At 43.6% G+C, this 16,898-nt stretch overlaps 1 protein-coding gene across 1 annotated transcript in view; it reads right to left on the bottom strand.

Annotated features, from left to right (window-relative positions):
- Positions 1–3: 3 nt before the first annotated feature.
- Positions 4–16,898, bottom strand: part of e2f4 (E2F transcription factor 4) — a 38,457-nt gene continuing 21,562 nt past the window's right edge. The window contains exons 6-10 of the mRNA XM_046311282.1: positions 2,111–2,399; positions 1,831–2,001; positions 1,592–1,639; positions 1,379–1,423; positions 4–1,251 (exon numbers count right to left, since the gene is read on the bottom strand). Of these exons, the coding sequence (XP_046167238.1) occupies positions 1,136–1,251; positions 1,379–1,423; positions 1,592–1,639; positions 1,831–2,001; positions 2,111–2,399 (669 nt within the window). The 3' untranslated portion in view covers positions 4–1,135. The remainder of the gene's footprint in view (positions 1,252–1,378; positions 1,424–1,591; positions 1,640–1,830; positions 2,002–2,110; positions 2,400–16,898) is intronic.

Here is a 16,898-nt window from a genome sequence, read left to right as displayed (position 1 = left end):
TTATCGTATTTTGAGAATATATTTTATACACCCAAATCGGTAATATATCTGACAGGTATACAAAATAAATGCTTTAGGGAAGGAAATAAAACAAAAATGAACAGAATGAAATTAAGAACAACTATTCTCTCACACTACATTTCCATAGTCACTGTGAAAGTATGTGGGGGACCAATTCTATTGAACACGGATCAGAGCAACATATACAAAGACAATAGACAACACTCAAAACGCTACCATACTTTATAGGAATTAATGATTGTTTTTCATGTACTTTTTTAACAGCTACAAACATTATTTTACATAGACTAAATAAAATATTTATATACATAATAATTGTAAGACAAACCAAGAGTGCCGCAGATAATGTTGTAAAGTGAGTGAAACGGGTAAGAAAAACAACAACGACAAAGGCAAGGGGACCAAGATGAATGATAGATGTGTTGCAGTTAATTCAATGTGCATTACACCTAAAACCCCTCAAAACCTTCGCTTATCCTGTCTTCGTCTGGAACCCTGGTTCACTATTGCGGTCTCACACATGTAGTTCATTACACATTTAACTCCACAAATGCTGGTAATACAAAATATATATATTCTCTATATACACAGAACAGTGCATATTTGATCAGCTGTGTGTGTACACATTCACACGTACTGTACGAGTGTGTTCAGCTGCCTGGGTGTCTCTGAATCCGTTGACACTGTGTTGATGAGGATCAGAACGCGATGATGACTGCTTTTGCCAGTTTGTAACCTACTTCAAAACATAGATGGAAGGAGGGAATATAGCTCATCACAGACCAGCATGAGAAAGGAATTTCACCAGAGAGATCATCAGTTCAGTTTGGAGAGGACAATATTTCTTTATCCCCCCTTTTCATCTAACCTAGAGCCACTACACCCTGAAACATTTGCTGCCAATGTTAAGTGGAACGATTTGGGTAAGAGAAAGAAGAGCATCAGACTAACACTTGTTTTTTTTTTGTTGTTTTTTTTACACAGAAAAATCTTCTAATACATAGGGATCCAAAAATAAAATCACTCATTTGTTTTTTTCCCATATAAAAATGGTCAACATGTTTTGTTCTTAGATTTCCTTACATAATACACTATTGGGAACTCAGCTCAGAGGTCAAAGATTAAGGATAGGAACATCAAAGAGGTCACAAAGGCCTTCGGTTTCGTCAAGGTTATAGATATAGTCGTGGTCACCCGGCGGGGGAGACAGACGGAGGAGTGGAGAGAACACTGGGAAAGAGAGAGACCGGTACAAAGAGATCAGGGAGGAGGAATGCATTTCTCAACTTGATATGCCAAGTATATCTCTACTGATCCACAAATCCAAATAAGCAGACGTGTATGCATGGCAACTTACCTTCTGAAGACATCAACTCCTCCAACAGGTCTGCACTCATGATCTCTACTCCGAGAGACAGTGTGAGAGGGAGAGATATGGGGGTTAGAATTAAAAAAGGTGCAAAACATATATTCTGGAAGCTATAATCTCAAGTAATTTCCAGCATTGATAACATTTGCCATGGAAAAATAACTCCCAATAGATTTCATCATTTGTGGAGGTGATCTTTACCTTTACTTGGGTCAAACATATCAGAAAGTTCTTTGGGGAAATCCAGCACTACAAACAGAAGACAAAAAACAGTCACTCACTCAATAACGTCAGAAAAGGATTGATAAAGAGTGCACACACTCCCTAAATAAACCTAGAATTTGATGTATATTTTGTAGTTCTGTGGTGTCCCCCTTGTATGATTTTGTACCAGGATAGAGAAGCATTATGCTCTTAAGGAAACAGCAGGTGACAGTTACGTTCTGAGGGGTCAGTCTTGATTGGTCCAAAGATTGCTGAAGATGAGGAAGAGAAGCCATCCAATGAGGCAGAGGACTGGAGAAGCTGGGTGTCCAACAGAGTTGTCGGTTGGGCAGTTGTGTTTGTAGTGGGTGTGGAAACAGTCAGTGTGCTGACGTTTTTGCTAGACACTGTAAAAGTAGGACAATGATATGATAATTACATTTTGCTGTCCTTCCAATGCTCAGATAAAGACAAGCATACTTTAAGAAGTCTGCCCTTTTTCAGACCAAATCGTACCTGCGGTGGTGACTGCCTGGTTGGTAGTAGCTGTGGAAGCAGGTGAGAGTGTGGCAGAACTGGGGTTGGAGGAGGGGGTCAGAGGCTGGTTGGGCTGGGAGGAGGCAGCAGGTGCTGGTTTTGGGTTTGCAGCAGCAGGCACTGTCAGGCTCTGGAGCATGTCCTCTGGTGGGGGGACGGGCAATACCACTGGAGACGGGCTGGACGGGTCCTTGTTTACTAGAAGAACCTCAATGGGTCCTGCTGAGCTCTTGAGACGGATCTGATACTTCTTCTGTCCATTCATTACCTGCCAACAGTCACTCAGAGTCAGACACATGGTAGAGGCACAGGGAACTCCCAACTCAGATTCTGTAGAGCTGCTGCTGGGTGTAAGCCTTTGTTTCATCCCAGTACTGACACTTGATTCATATAATCGTTGTCCAGACTGTGTTTAGTTGATTGCTTTTAAAAAGTATATTAGTGCTAGGCTGGAACAGAAGCCTGCACAACCAGTAGCTCACCAGAATCCAAGTTGGAGATACATGGTCAGAGGACAGTGAGACAAAGGGGAGAGTCATTTTTAAATCCCTTTCATAAACAGACCAAAATCCCACAAATTGATCATGCCTGCTGCTTTTGGTTTATCTGAAAGTAGTAGGGGGCAAAAAAAAGAATATGGAAAAAGAAAAGCCACCTAAACAGTGCCTAAAATGAACCAGCTAAATTCTGGTAGATTTTGGCATTGGCGGTTAAGATGACAATTTCACCTGCCACGTTGGTGGGTGTTCAGGGCGGGAAATTAACACCTGCCAAATACAGGTAGATTGTGATTGGTGGGTAAGAATGTATATTTCACCAGCCATGTTGGCAGGTGGTCAGAGATATTTTCCCCCCCATCCAAAGCACCAATGTAGAAGTTATCGAATTGACAAGAAAGGCTACTGAAGGGTGACTTTATCCTTATGTTCTTGGCCAGTTACATCGTTTTGTTCACATGCTAGGTTATTTTCCCAATGTTTGAGTTTGCTGCAAAGGACTGCTCCTAGGGAAGAGACCTCGCAGTCTGAGATTGTCATGTATTGTATTGTCATTTCTTGTCCCTGTGCTTTCTCTTCTCTTCGTTTCCCCCTGCTGGTCGTATTAGGTTTCTTTCTCTCTCTCTTTCCCTCTCTCTCTCTATCTTCCGTTCCTGCTCCCAGCTGTTCCTCATTCTCCTAACGACCTCGTTTACTCTCTCACACCTGTCCCCTATTTTGCCCTCTGATTAGGTCTCTATTTCTCTCTCTGTTTCTGCTTCTGTCCTTGTCGGATTCTTGTTTGCTTTGCCCTTGTTCCGTCCTGTCGTGTTTTGCCTTTTCTTCAGATGCTGCGTGTGAGCAGGTGTCTCTGTCCTCTACGGCCCGCGCCTACCCGAAGGGACCTGCAGTCTGTTGCCGCTAGTCCTGCAATTCTCCTCTACAACTAGAGGATTTATGTTTTCCCTGTTTGAACATCTCCTGTAAAGATTGAGGATTATGTTTTCCCTGTTTGGACATTAATAAACTCAGTTTCTGTTAAGTCGCTTTTGGGTCCTCACTCACCTGCATAACAGAGATTTTCTCCCCATCACAGACAAGTGCCAAAAGCACTCACAAACTTCTACAGATGCACAATCGAGAGCATCCTGTCGGGCTGTATCACCGCCTGGTACGGCAACTGCTTCGTTTACATACTCATCTCATATGTATATACTGTACTCGATACCATCTACAGCATCTTGCCTATGCCGCTCTGTACCATCACTCATTCATATATCTTTATGTACATATTCTTTATCCCTTTACACTTGTGTGTATAAGGTAGTAGTTTTGGAATTGTTAGCTAGATTACTCGTTGATTATTACTGCATTGTCGGAACTAGAAGCACAAGCATTTCGCTACACTCGCATTAACATCTGTAACCCATGTGTATGTGACAAATAAAATTGGATTTGATTTGAGTTACGACAATAACAGCCCGTCCCTTAAAGGAAGCAGAACATTTGTGTCTCACCTAATGACTCAAATATTAGGGGAACATTCTGCTTGATTAAGCATGAATCACTCCAAAAACCTTAAACTTTTCGTAATTTTCTATTAACCCTATCAGTCCCGAGACTAGGCTTGGGCGGGTATTTGGAAAAAGCCACGGTATGGTTTTTCAATACCAATACTTTCAAAACAATTTATTTTTAAGTTAAAAAAAAATTTAAAATGTAGTTATATGCAGTGTTCCTTCAGAAAAGCAGCATCACAACTTTGTTCATTTGCAGAATTGTTCTCGTTCACTTGTAAATGTCCACACTCACTGAAAATGACATTTGGTAGCTATTAGCAATGCTTAACTTTGAGCTCTCTTTGCAATTAGTTTATGTTCGTTTTCGCTCGTTAGCAAACAGCTTCTATGTGGTTTTGCTATTAATTTGTACTAATTTAATTAACATTCTGGTAATAGAGGCCCAATGGGCTTTCTAATCTTTTTTAGCACCCCCTTGTGTGCTAGGGCAGTAATATGAAAATCCTCCCAAACCTACCCAGACTTTCCTTTATCTGCATTTATCTCCCTTATATTTAGCCTCACAATGAACTGCTTATCCATTTTATTTTCAGGACAACCAGGTCGAAGTATAACACACAACAATTGGACATAAACTATTGCATTCATGAGTTATATTGAAAAATGTCAACAAAAAATAAGGACCGCCAAAGCAAAATCCTGATAAAAATGTATTTATGCAAGTACAGAAATGTGCTAAATGGGAAATTAATATTCACCTAGTCAACAACAACTGTGTGGAGTTGAGTTTGTGACAGCAACTATGTGAGCTTATTACAGTGTTATAGGCACTATATGCTACTTCTATGTCGAGGGAACCCCTTACCTTCTAACGACTCGTGTGGTTTGTGAGCTTTATAGAGCAAAACATGTGTGTTATGAGATTCTCAGCTTTTCATAGATGGTTTGAGCTACAAACTATTTGGACTCTGCAGATGCTTTTGTATAATAAAAAAAAACCCGGCCCAGGCCCCTTCGGGATCCGCCCGTGTCTCACAAACGCCGCTCTAGCTCAGCTCCCATTAAATGAAACAGACTAATGGTTGATATCTAGAGAAGAAATAGACCAATCCAAATGGTACAACCAAAAAAAATACAAATAAACTTCTAAGGGGTTAGATGTCCAAAACGCGCCGGCATTACAGTGGGAACTATTGGGTTATAACACACACAGCATTCAGAAAGTATTCAGACCCCTGGACTTTTCCACACTTTGATACGTTACAGCCTTATTTTACCCTGTACCCTGTACCTGTCCCGCAGGTGAGATGATCGGATGTACCGATCCTGTGCAGGTGGTCTGTACACATGGTCTGCCACTGAGAGGACGATCAGCTGTCCGTCCTGTAGCGCTGTCTTAGGCGTTTCACAGTACGGACATTGCAATGTATTGCCATGGCCACATCTGCAGTCCTCATGCCTCATTGCAGCACGCCTGAGGCACGTTCATGCAGATGAGCAGGGATCCTGGGCATCTTTCATACCATTCAAAGGTTTGGACACGTACTCATTCAAGGGTTTTTCTTTATTTTTTACCATTTTCAACATTATTAGAATAATAGTGAAGACATCAAAACTATGAATTAACACATGGAATCATGTTGTAACCAAAAATGTATTAAAAACAAATATTTTTGAGGTCATAATATTTGAATAACAAATATTTTAGATTACTCAAAAGTAGCCACCCTTTGCCTTGATGACAGTTTTCAACACTCTAGGACATTCTCTCAACCAGCTTCACCTGGAATGCTTTTCCAACAGTCCTGAAGGAGTTCCCACATATGCTGAGCATTTGTTGGAAGCTTTTCCTTCACACTGTGGTCCAACTCATCCCAAACCATCTCAATTGGGTTGAGGTCGGGTGATTGTGGAGGCCAGGTCATCTGATGCAGTACTCCATCACTCTCCTTCTTGGTCAAATAGCCCTTACACGGCCCGGAGGTGTGTTGGGTCATTGTCCTGTTGAAAAACAAATGATAGTCCCGATAAGTGCAAACCAGATGGAATGGCGTATTGCTGCAGAATAACACAGCAAAGACACAGCGGTTGGAATCAAACATCTAAAATTTGGACTCATCAGACCAAAGGACATATTTCCACCGGGTCTTATGTCCATTGCTCGTGTTTCTTGGCCCAAGCAAGTCTCTTCTTATTATTGGTGTCCTTTAGTAGTTGGTTGAATTGCTGCAAAGAAACATGAAGGCCTGATTCATGCAGTCTTCTCTGAACAGTTGATGTTGAGATGTGTCTGTTACTTGAACTCTAAGCATTTATTTGGGGTGCAATCTGAGGTTCTAATGAACTTATCTTCTGCAGCAGAGGTAACTCCAGGTCTTCCTTTCCTGTGGCGGTCCTCATGAGAGCCAGTTTCATCATAGCGCTTGATGGTTTTTGCAACTGCACTTGAAGAAACATTCAAAGTTCTTATAATTTTCCAGATTGACTGACCTTCATGCCTTAAAGTAATGATGGATGATCATTTCTCTTTGCTTATTTGAGCTGTTCTTGCCATAATATGGACTTGCTCTTTTACCAAATAGGGCTATGTTCTGTATACCACCCATAGCTTGTCAAAACACAACTGATTGGCCCAAACACATTAAGGAGAGAAATGCCACAAATGAACTAGTTCAGCCACACCGTTGCTAACAGTTGTATAAATGTTTGTTTTTTTATCAACACAGCAATGGACTCTCCAGTAGAATGGCCTTACTGAAGAACTCAGTGACTTTAAACATGGTACCGTCATAGGATGCCACCTTTCCAACAAGTCAGTTCGTCAAATTTCTTCCCTGCTGGTGCTGCACCGGTTAACTGTAAGTGTGGTTATTGTGAAGTGGAAATGTCTAGGATATTTTTATATATTATGGATCCCCATTACTCTTCCTGGGGTCCAGCCAAAATGAAGGCAGTAATATACATTATAATTCATTTTTTAAACATTAAGTGCGTGCCCTCCGGCACTACAACACACAGTCCAGGTGTACGTGTGTGTATACTGTGTATGTTATGTGTGTTTGAATAAGTGCGTGTGTGAGAGAGAGAGAGACTTCACAGTCCTCGCTGTTCCATAAGGTGTATTTATTTATTTAAATATGATTTTACTGCTTGCGTGAGTTACTTGATGTGGACTAGAGTTCCATGTACTGTGCGCCTCCCATAGTCTGTTCTGGACTTGGGGACTGTGAAGAGACCTCTGGTTGCATGTCTTGTGTGGTATGCATGGGTGTCCGAGCTGTATGCTAGTAGCTCAAACAGACAGCTCATGCTTTCACCATGTCAATACTTCTTACAAAACAAATAGTGATGACAATCTCTCCTCTACTTTGAGCCATGAGAGATTGACATGCATATTATTAATGTTAGCTCTACGTGTATATATAAGGGCAAGCCGTGCTGCCCTGTTATGAGCCAGTTTTAATATTCCCAAGTCCCTCTTTGCGGGACGTGACCACATGACTAGGCAGTAGTCCAGGTGCAAAACTAGGGCCTGTGGGATCTGCCTTGTTGATATTGTTGTTAAAAAGGTAGAGTAGTGCTTTATTATGGACAGACATCACCCCATCTTAACTACTGTTGCAGCAATAGGTTTTGATCATAACAGTTTACAATCCAGGGTTAACCCAAGCAATTAAGTCACCTCAACTTGCTCAATTTCCACATCATTCATTACAAGATTTAGTTTAAGTTTAAGGCTTAGTGAATCATTTGTCCCAAATACAATGCTTTTAGTTTTTGAAATAATTAGGACCAACTTATTTCTTGCCACCCATTCTGAAACTGACTGCAGCACTTTAAGTGTTGCAGTGATTTAATTTGCTGTGGTAGCGGATGTGTATAGTGTTGAGTCATCTGCATACATAGACACACAGGCTTTACTCAGAGCCAGTGTCAGGTCATTAGTAAAGATTGAAAAAAGTAAGGGGCCAAGACAGATGCCCAGGGGAATGCCTGATTCTTCCTGGATTATGTTGGAGGAGCTACCAATAAAGAAACCCTCTGTGTTCTGTTAGACAGGTAAGCTTTGATCCACAACATAGCAGGGGGTGTAAAGCCATAACGTATACGTTTTTCCAGCAGAATACTATGATCGACAAAGTCAAAAGCCGCACTGAAGTCTAACAAAACAGCTCACAATCAATGTCTCTCAGCCAATTCCGTGCATGTTGAATGCCCTTCCCTAATGATTTACTGTAAAATAGCATTGTATCTTGTCAAACACAAAAAGTTTACTAAAGGGGCTGATTGGTCAGCTATTTGTGCCAGAAAAAGGGTGCTTTACCATTCTTGGGTAGCGGAATTACTTTCGATTCCCTCCAGGCCTGAGGGCACACACTTTATAAACTTAGATTGAAGAAATGGCAAATAGGAGTGGCAATATCATCCACTATCATCCTCAGGAATTTTCCATCTAAATTGTCAGACCCAAGTGGCTAGTAATTGTTGATCGACTGATTATGTCACCTCTTCCACACTCACTTTACATAATTCAAAATGACAATGCTTGTCTTTCATCATTTGGCCAGTTATACTTGGATGTGTTTGATAATCTTGCAAACAATTGTTTTTTTAAGTAGTTGGCAATATCAGTGGGTTTTGTGATGAATGAGCCATCTAACTCAATGAATAATGGAACAGTTTTCCCTTCTGTCCAAAATTAAATTGAACTTTTTATGGCTGCAGGGGCAGTATTGAGTAGCATGGATGAAAGGTGCCCATATCAAATGGCCTGCTCCTCAGTCATAGTTGTTAATATTAGCATATTATTATTAGTATTGGATAGAAAACACTGACGCTTCTAAAACTGTTTGAATGATGTCTGTGAGTATAACAGAACTCATATTGGCAGGCAAAATCCTGAGTTGAAATCAAAACAGGAAGTCAGAAATCTGAGCTCCCCATTGAAATCCCCTTGAGATATGAATGATGTTGCACTGCCTAGGGGTTCCACTAGATGTCAACCATCAATTATAATGAGGCTTTTATGTTGTTGTGGGAGTGAATGAGAGCAGAATATATCAGATGTCCATCAAGCAGCCATTTTGTGATTGCGCTTTTTCCTCATGGTAGTTACCTGCGTTCCATTGCTCACGAAGACAAGAAGGAATACTCCGGTTGGAACTTTATTGAAGCTATATGTTAAAAACATCCGAATGATTGATTCTGTACTTAGTTTGAAATGTTTCTTCGACCGGTAATATCACTGAGTTTTTTGTCCGATTTAACACTGACCAGAATTAGCGTTTGAATATGTATACCAAATGCGCTAACAAAAGAAGGTATTTGGAAATAAATAATGGACATTTTTGAACAAAAACATTTATTTTGGATCTGGGATTGCTGGAGTGCTTTCTGATGTAGATCAAAGGTAAGGGAATATTTATCATGTCATTTCTTGTTTATTTTTCGCGCTGTGGTGTTTTTACTTTTGAGCGCCGTCTCAGATTATTGCATTGCGTATCTTTTTCCGTAAAGTTTTTTAAAAATCTGACACAGCGGTTGTATTAATGAGAGGTATATCTATAATTCCATGTGTATAATGTGGCTATGAAAAATCACTTGATTTCTTTTGGATCTAATGAATCTAAATAGCCACTGTAAACTCAATATTTTTTTTATATAAATATGAACTTCATCAAACAAAACATGCATCTATTGTGTAACATGAAGTCCTATGAGTGTCATCTGATGAAGATAAGTCAAGGTTAGTGATTCCTTTTATCTTTATTTCAGTTTTTTGTGAATGCTATATTTTGCTGGAAAATGGCTGTGCTTATTGAGGGTTGGTGGAGACCTAACATAATCGTTTGTAGTGCTTTCGCTGAAAAGCCTATTTGAAATGGGAAACTTTGGTGGGATTAACAACAAGAATAGCTTTAAAATTATATAAAACACATGTATGTTTTAGGAATTGTAATTATGAGATTTCTGTGGTTTGAATTTGGCGCCCTCTATTTTCACTGGTAGTTTGTCATATCGATCCCGGTATCGGGATTGACGCCATAACAGGTTTTGAGGTGCTCCAAAGCTTTTTAATCAGTCTTTATATACAGTTGAAGTTGGAAGTTTACATACACTTATGTTGGATTCATTACCACTCCACAACGACCCCAAGCATACTTAAAGTTGTGGCAAAATGGCTTCAGGACAACAAAGTCAAGGTATTAGTGGCCATCACAAAGCCCTGATCTCAATCCTATAGAAAATTTGTGGGCAGAACTGAAAAAGTGTGTGTGAGCAAGGAGGCCTTACAAACCTGATTCAGTTACACCAGCTCTATCAGGAGGAAGGGGCCAAAAGTCACCCAACTTATTGTGGGAAGCTTGTGGAAGGCTACCTGAAACGTTTGACCCAAGTTAAACAATTTAAAGGCAATGCTACCAAATACCAATTGAGTGTATGTAAACTTCTAACCCACTGGGAATGTGATGAAAGAAATAAAAGCTGAAATAAATCATTCTCTCTATTATTCTGACATATCACATTCTTAAAATAAAGTGGTGATCCTAACTAACCTAAAACAGGGAATTTTTACTGTGAATTTACTGTAAACTTACGACTTCAACTATCTTTCCATCTTTGTTTTACAGTATAGTTTCTTCTTTTTGTTCTGTTTATTCACATTATTTCTCAATTTGCAATAGGTTTGCCAATCAGTTATGCAGCCATACTTATTTATCACTCCTTTTTCCTCATCCCTCTTAACCATAAAATGTTTCAATTCCTCATCAACTCATGAGGATTTAACCGTTTTTACAGCCATTGTCTAAATGGGTGCATGTTAATTAGTAAATGGAGTAAGAAATGTCAAATATGTCAAGTGTAGAAAATACTTGTAACATCGTCATAGGAATCACTACAAAACCAGTTGTAGGACCTCATACACAACATTACATTTACATTTACATTTAAGTCATTTAACAGACGCTCTTATCCAGAGCGACTTACAAATTGGTGCATTCACCTTATGGCATCCAGTGGAACAGTCACTTTACAATAGTGCATCTAAATCTTAAAGGGGGGGGGGGGGTGAGAAGGATTACTTATCCTATCCTAGGTATTCCTTAAAGAGGTGGGGTTTCAGGTGTCTCCGGAAGGTGGTGATTGACTCCGCTGTCCTGGCGTCGTGAGGGAGTTTGTTCCACCATTGGGGGGCCAGAGCAGCGAACAGTTTTGACTGGGCTGAGCGGGAACTGTACTTCCTCAGTGGTAGGGAGGCGAGCAGGCCAGAGGTGGATGAACGCAGTGCCCTTGTTTGGGTGTAGGGCCTGATCAGAGCCTGGAGGTACTGAGGTGCCGTTCCCCTCACAGCTCCGTAGGCAAGCACCATGGTCTTGTAGCGGATGCGAGCTTCAAATGGAAGCCAGTGGAGAGAGCGGAGGAGTGGGGTGACGTGAGAGAACTTGGGAAGGTTGAACACCAATCGGGCTGCGGCGTTCTGGATGAGTTGTAGGGGTTTAATGGCACAGGCAGGGAGCCCAGCCAACAGCGAGTTGCAGTAATCCAGACGGGAGATGACAAGTGCCTGGATTAGGACCTGCGCCGCTTCCTGTGTGAGGCAGGGTCGTACTCTGCGGATGTTGTAGAGCATGGACCTACAGGAACGGGCCGCCGCCTTGATGTTAGTTGAGAACGACAGTGTGTTGTCCAAGATCACGCCAAGGTTCTTAGCGCTCTAGGAGGAGGACACAATGGAGTTGTCAACCGTGATGGCGAGATCATGGAACGGGCAGTCCTTCCCCGGGAGGAAGAGCAGCTCCGTCTTGCCGAGGTTCAGCTTGAGGTGGTGATCAGTCATCCACACTGATATGTCTGCCAGACATGCAGAGATCCGATTCGCCACCTGGTCATCAGAAGGGGGAAAGGAGAAGATTAATTGTGTGTCATCTGCATAGCAATGATAGGAGAGACCATGTGAGGTTATGACAGAGCCAAGTGACTTGGTGTATAGCGAGAATAGGAGAGGGCCTAGAACAGAGCCCTGGGGGACACCAGTGGTGAGAGCGCGTGGTGAGGAGACAGATTCTCGCCACGCCACCTGGTAGGAGCGACCTGTCAGGTAGGACGCAATCCAAGCGTGGGCCGCGCCGGAGATGCCCAACTCGGAGAGGGTGGAGAGGAGGATCTGATGGTTCACAGTATCGAAGGCAGCCGATAGGTCTAAAAGGATGAGAGTAGAGGAGAGAGAGTTAGCTTTAGCAGTGCGGAGCGCCTCCGTGATACAGAGAAGAGCAGTCTCAGTTGAATGACTAGTCTTGAAACCTGACTGATTTGGATCAAAAAGGTCATTCAGAGAGAGATAGCGGGAGAGCTGGCAAAGGACGGCACGTTCAAGAGTTTTGGAGAGAAAAGAAAGAAGGGATACTGGTCTGTAGTTGTTGACATCGGAGGGATCGAGTGTAGGTTTTTTCAGAAGGGGTGCAACTCTCGCTCTCTTGAAGACGGAAGGGACGTAGCCAGCGGTCAGGGATGAGTTGATGAGCGAGGTGAGGTAAGGGAGAAGGTCTCCGGAAATGGTCTGGAGAAGAGAGGAGGGGATAGGGTCAAGCGGGCAGGTTGTTGGGCGGCCGGCCGTCACAAGACGCGAGATTTCATCTGGAGAGAGAGGGGAGAAAGAGGTCAGAGCACAGGGTAGGGCAGTGTGAGCAGAACCAGCGGTGTCGTTTGACTTAGCAAACGAGGATCGGATGTCGTCGACCTTCTTTTCAAAATGGTTGACGAAGTCATCTGCAGAGAGGGAGGAGGGGGGGAGGGGGAGGAGGATTCAGGAGGGAGGAGAAGGTGGCAAAGAGCTTCCTAGGGTTAGAGGCAGATGCTTGGAATTTAGAGTGGTAGAAAGTGGCTTTAGCAGCAGAGACAGAGGAGGAAAATGTAGAGAGGAGGGAGTGAAAGGATGCCAGGTCCGCAGGGAGGCGAGTTTTCCTCCATTTCCGCTCGACTGCCCGGAGCCCTGTTCTGTGAGCTCGCAATGAGTCGTCGAGCCACGGAGCGGGAGGGGAGGACCGAGTCGGCCTGGAGGATAGGGGACATATTGAGTCAAAGGATGCAGAAAGGGAGGAGAGGAGGGTTGAGGAGGCAGAATCAGGAGATAGGTTGGAGAAGGTTTGAGCAGAGGGAAGAGATGATAGGATGGAAGAGGAGAGAGTAGCGGGGGAGAGAGAGCGAAGGTTGGGACGGCGCGATACCATCCGAGTAGGGGCAGTGTGGGAGGTGTTGGATGAGAGCGAGAGGGAAAAGGATACAAGGTAGTGGTCGGAGACTTGGAGGGGAGTTGCAATGAGGTTAGTGGAAGAACAGCATCAGGTAAAGATGAGGTCGAGCGTATTGCCTGCCTTGTGAGTAGGGGGGGAAGGTGAGAGGGTGAGGTCAAAAGAGGAGAGGAGTGGAAAGAAGGAGGCAGAGAGGAATGAGTCAAAGGTAGACGTGGGGAGGTTAAAGTCGCCCAGAACTGTGAGAGGTGAGCCGTCCTCAGGAAAGGAGCTTATCAAGGCATCAAGCTCATTGATGAACTCTCCGAGGGAACCTGGAGGGCGATAAATGATAAGGATGTTAAGCTTGAAAGGGCTGGTAACTGTGACAGCATGGAATTCAAAGGAGGCGATAGACAGATGGGTAAGGGGAGAAAGAGAGAATGACCACTTGGGAGAGATGAGGATCCCGGTGCCACCACCCCGCTGACCAGAAGCTCTCGGGGTGTGCGAGAACACGTGGGCGGACGAAGAGAGAGCAGTAAGAGTAGCAGTGTTGTCTGCGGTGATCCATGTTTCCGTCAGTGCCAAGAAGTCGAGGGACTGGAGGGAGGCATAGGCTGAGATGAACTCTGCCTTGTTGGCCGCGGATCGGCAGTTCCAGAGGCTACCGGAGACCTGGAACTCCACGTGGGTCGTGCGCGCTGGGACCACCAGATTAGGGTGGCCACGGCCACGCGGTGTGGAGCGTTTGTATGGTCTGTGCAGAGAGGAGAGAACAGGGATAGACAGACACATAGTTGACAGGCTACAGAAGAGGCTACGCTAATGCAAAGGAGATTGGAATGACAAGTGGACTACACGTCTCGAATGTTCAGAAATTTAAGCTTATGTAGCAAGAATCTTATTGACTAAAATGATTAAAATGATACAGTACTGCTGAAGTAGGCTAGCTGGCAGTGGCTGCGTTGTTGACTTTGTAGACTAGCTGACAGTGGCTGCGTTGTTGACACTACACTAATCAAGTCGTTCCGTTCAGTGTAATAGTTTCAACAGTGCTGCTATTTGTTTCCGTTACGTTGCGTTAAAAGAACGACAATAGTTGGCTAGCTAACCTAGAAAATCGCTCCAGACTACACAATTATCTTTGATACAAAGACGGCTATGTAGCTAGCTATGTAGCTAGCTACGATCAAACAAATCAAACCGTTGTACTGTAATGACATGAAATGAAAATGTGATACTACCTGTGAATGCGACCGGGTTGTTGAGTTCTATTCAGTAGACGTTGGCTAGCTGTTGGCTAGCTGTTGGCTAGCTAGCAGAGTCTCCTACGTTAAGGATGACAAATTAGGCCCAGCCTTTGGCTACCATATTGTGATCACTACATCCGATGGATTTGGATTCTTCTTTAACTTCACTTGGGTAGGGGGCATCATTCAGAATTTTGGATGAAAAGCATGCCCAAATTAAACTGTATGCTACTCAGTCCAATAATATAGGATATGCATATAGAGATAGCCTGTAGAGTTCTGTCCTACTATCCAGGTCTGTACCCAAACAATTTGAACTTCTACTTATAAAAATCCACCTCTCTGAAAACAAGTCTCTCACTGTTGCCACCTGCTATAGACCACCCTCTGCCCCCAGCTGTGCTCTGGACACCATATGTGAACTGATTGCCCCCCCATCTATCTTCAGAGCTCGTGCTGCTAGGCGACCTAAACTGGAACATGCTTAACACCCCAGCCATCCTACAATCTAAGCTTGATGCCCTCAATTCTCACACAAATTATCAATGAACCTACCAGGTACCACCCCAAAGCCGTAAACACGGGCACCCTCAAAATTATCATCCTAACCAACTTGCCCTCTAAATACACTTCTGCTGTTTTCAACCAAGATTTCAGCAATCACTGCCTCATTGCCTGCATCCGTAATGGGTCAGCGGTCAAACAACCTCCACTCATCACTGTCAAACGCTCCCTGAAACACTTCAGTGAGCAGGCCTTTCTAATCGACCTGGCCGGGGTATCCTGGAAGGTCTGACCTCATCCCGTCAGTAGAGGATGCCTGGTTATTTTAAAAAAATGCCTTCCTCACCATCTTAAATAAGCATGCCCCATTCAAGAAATTTAGAACCAGGAACAGGTATAGCTAGACAATCTGGACCCTTTCTTTCTAAAATGATCTGCCGAAATTGTTGCAACCCCTATTACTAGCCTGTTCAACCTCTCTTTCGTGTCGTCTGAGATTCCCAAAGATTGGAAAGCAGCTGCCGTCATCCCCCTCTTCAAAGGGGGGGACACTCTTGACCCAAACTGCTACAGACCTATATCCTACCCTGCCTTTCTAAGGTCTTCGAAAGCCAAGTCAACAAACAGATTACCGACCATTTCGAATCCCACCATACCTTCTCCGCTATGCAATCTGGTTTCAGAGCTGGTCATGGGTGCACCTTAGCCACGCTCAAGGTCCTAAACGATATCTTAACCGCCATCGATAAGAAACAATACTATGTAGCCGTATTCATTGACCTGGCCAAAGCTTTCGACTCTGTCAATCACCACATCCTCATCGGCAGACTCGATAGCCTTGGTTTCTAAAATGATTGCCTCGCCTGGTTCACCAACTATTTCTCTGATAGAGTTCAGTGTGTCAAATCGGAGGGCCTGTTGTCCGGGCCTCTGGCAGTCTATGGGGGTGCCACAGGGTTCAATTCTTGGACCGACTCTCTTCTCTGTATACATCAATGATGTCGCTCTTGCTGCTGGTGAGTCTCTGATCCACCTCTACGCAGACGACACCATTCTGTATACTTCTGGCCCTTCTTTGGACTCTGTGTTAACAACCCTCCAGACGAGCTTCAATGCCGTACAACTCTCCATCCGTGGCCTCCAATTGCTCTTAAATACAAGTAAAACTAAATGCATGCTCTTTAACTGATCGCTGCCTGCACCTGCCCGCCCGTCCAACATTACTACTCTGGACAGTTGTCTTAGAATATGTGGACAACTACAAATACCTAGGTGTTTGGTTAGACTGTAAACTCTCCTTCCAGACTCACATCAAACATCTCCAATCCCAAGTTAAATCTAGACTTGGCTTCCTATTTTGCAACAAAGCCTCCTTCACTCATGCTGCCAAACATACCCTTGTAAAACGGACCATCCTACCGATCCTCGACGACGTCATTTACAAAATAGCCATCAATACCCTACTCAATAAATTGGATGCAGTCTATCACAGTGCCATCCATTTTGTCACCAAAGCCCCATATACTACCCACCACTGCGACCTGTACGCTCTCGTTGGCTGGCCCTCGCTTCATACTCCTCATCAAACCCACTGGCTCCAGGTCATCTACAAGACCCTGCTAGGTAATGTCCCCCCTTATCTCAGCTTGCTGGTCACCATAGCAGCCCCCACCTGCAGCGCGCGCTCCAGCGGGTATATCTCCCTGGTCACCCCCAAAACCAATTCTTCCTTTGGCCGCCTCTCCTTCCAGTTCTCCTCTGCCAATGACTGGAGCGAACTACAA

The sequence above is a fragment of the Oncorhynchus gorbuscha genome, linkage group LG02 (genome assembly GCF_021184085.1).
Source record: "Oncorhynchus gorbuscha isolate QuinsamMale2020 ecotype Even-year linkage group LG02, OgorEven_v1.0, whole genome shotgun sequence".
Classification (NCBI taxonomy): domain Eukaryota; kingdom Metazoa; phylum Chordata; class Actinopteri; order Salmoniformes; family Salmonidae; genus Oncorhynchus; species Oncorhynchus gorbuscha.
Note: the sequence above shows the minus strand (reverse complement) of the source record. Positions and strands in the feature narration are given on the sequence as shown.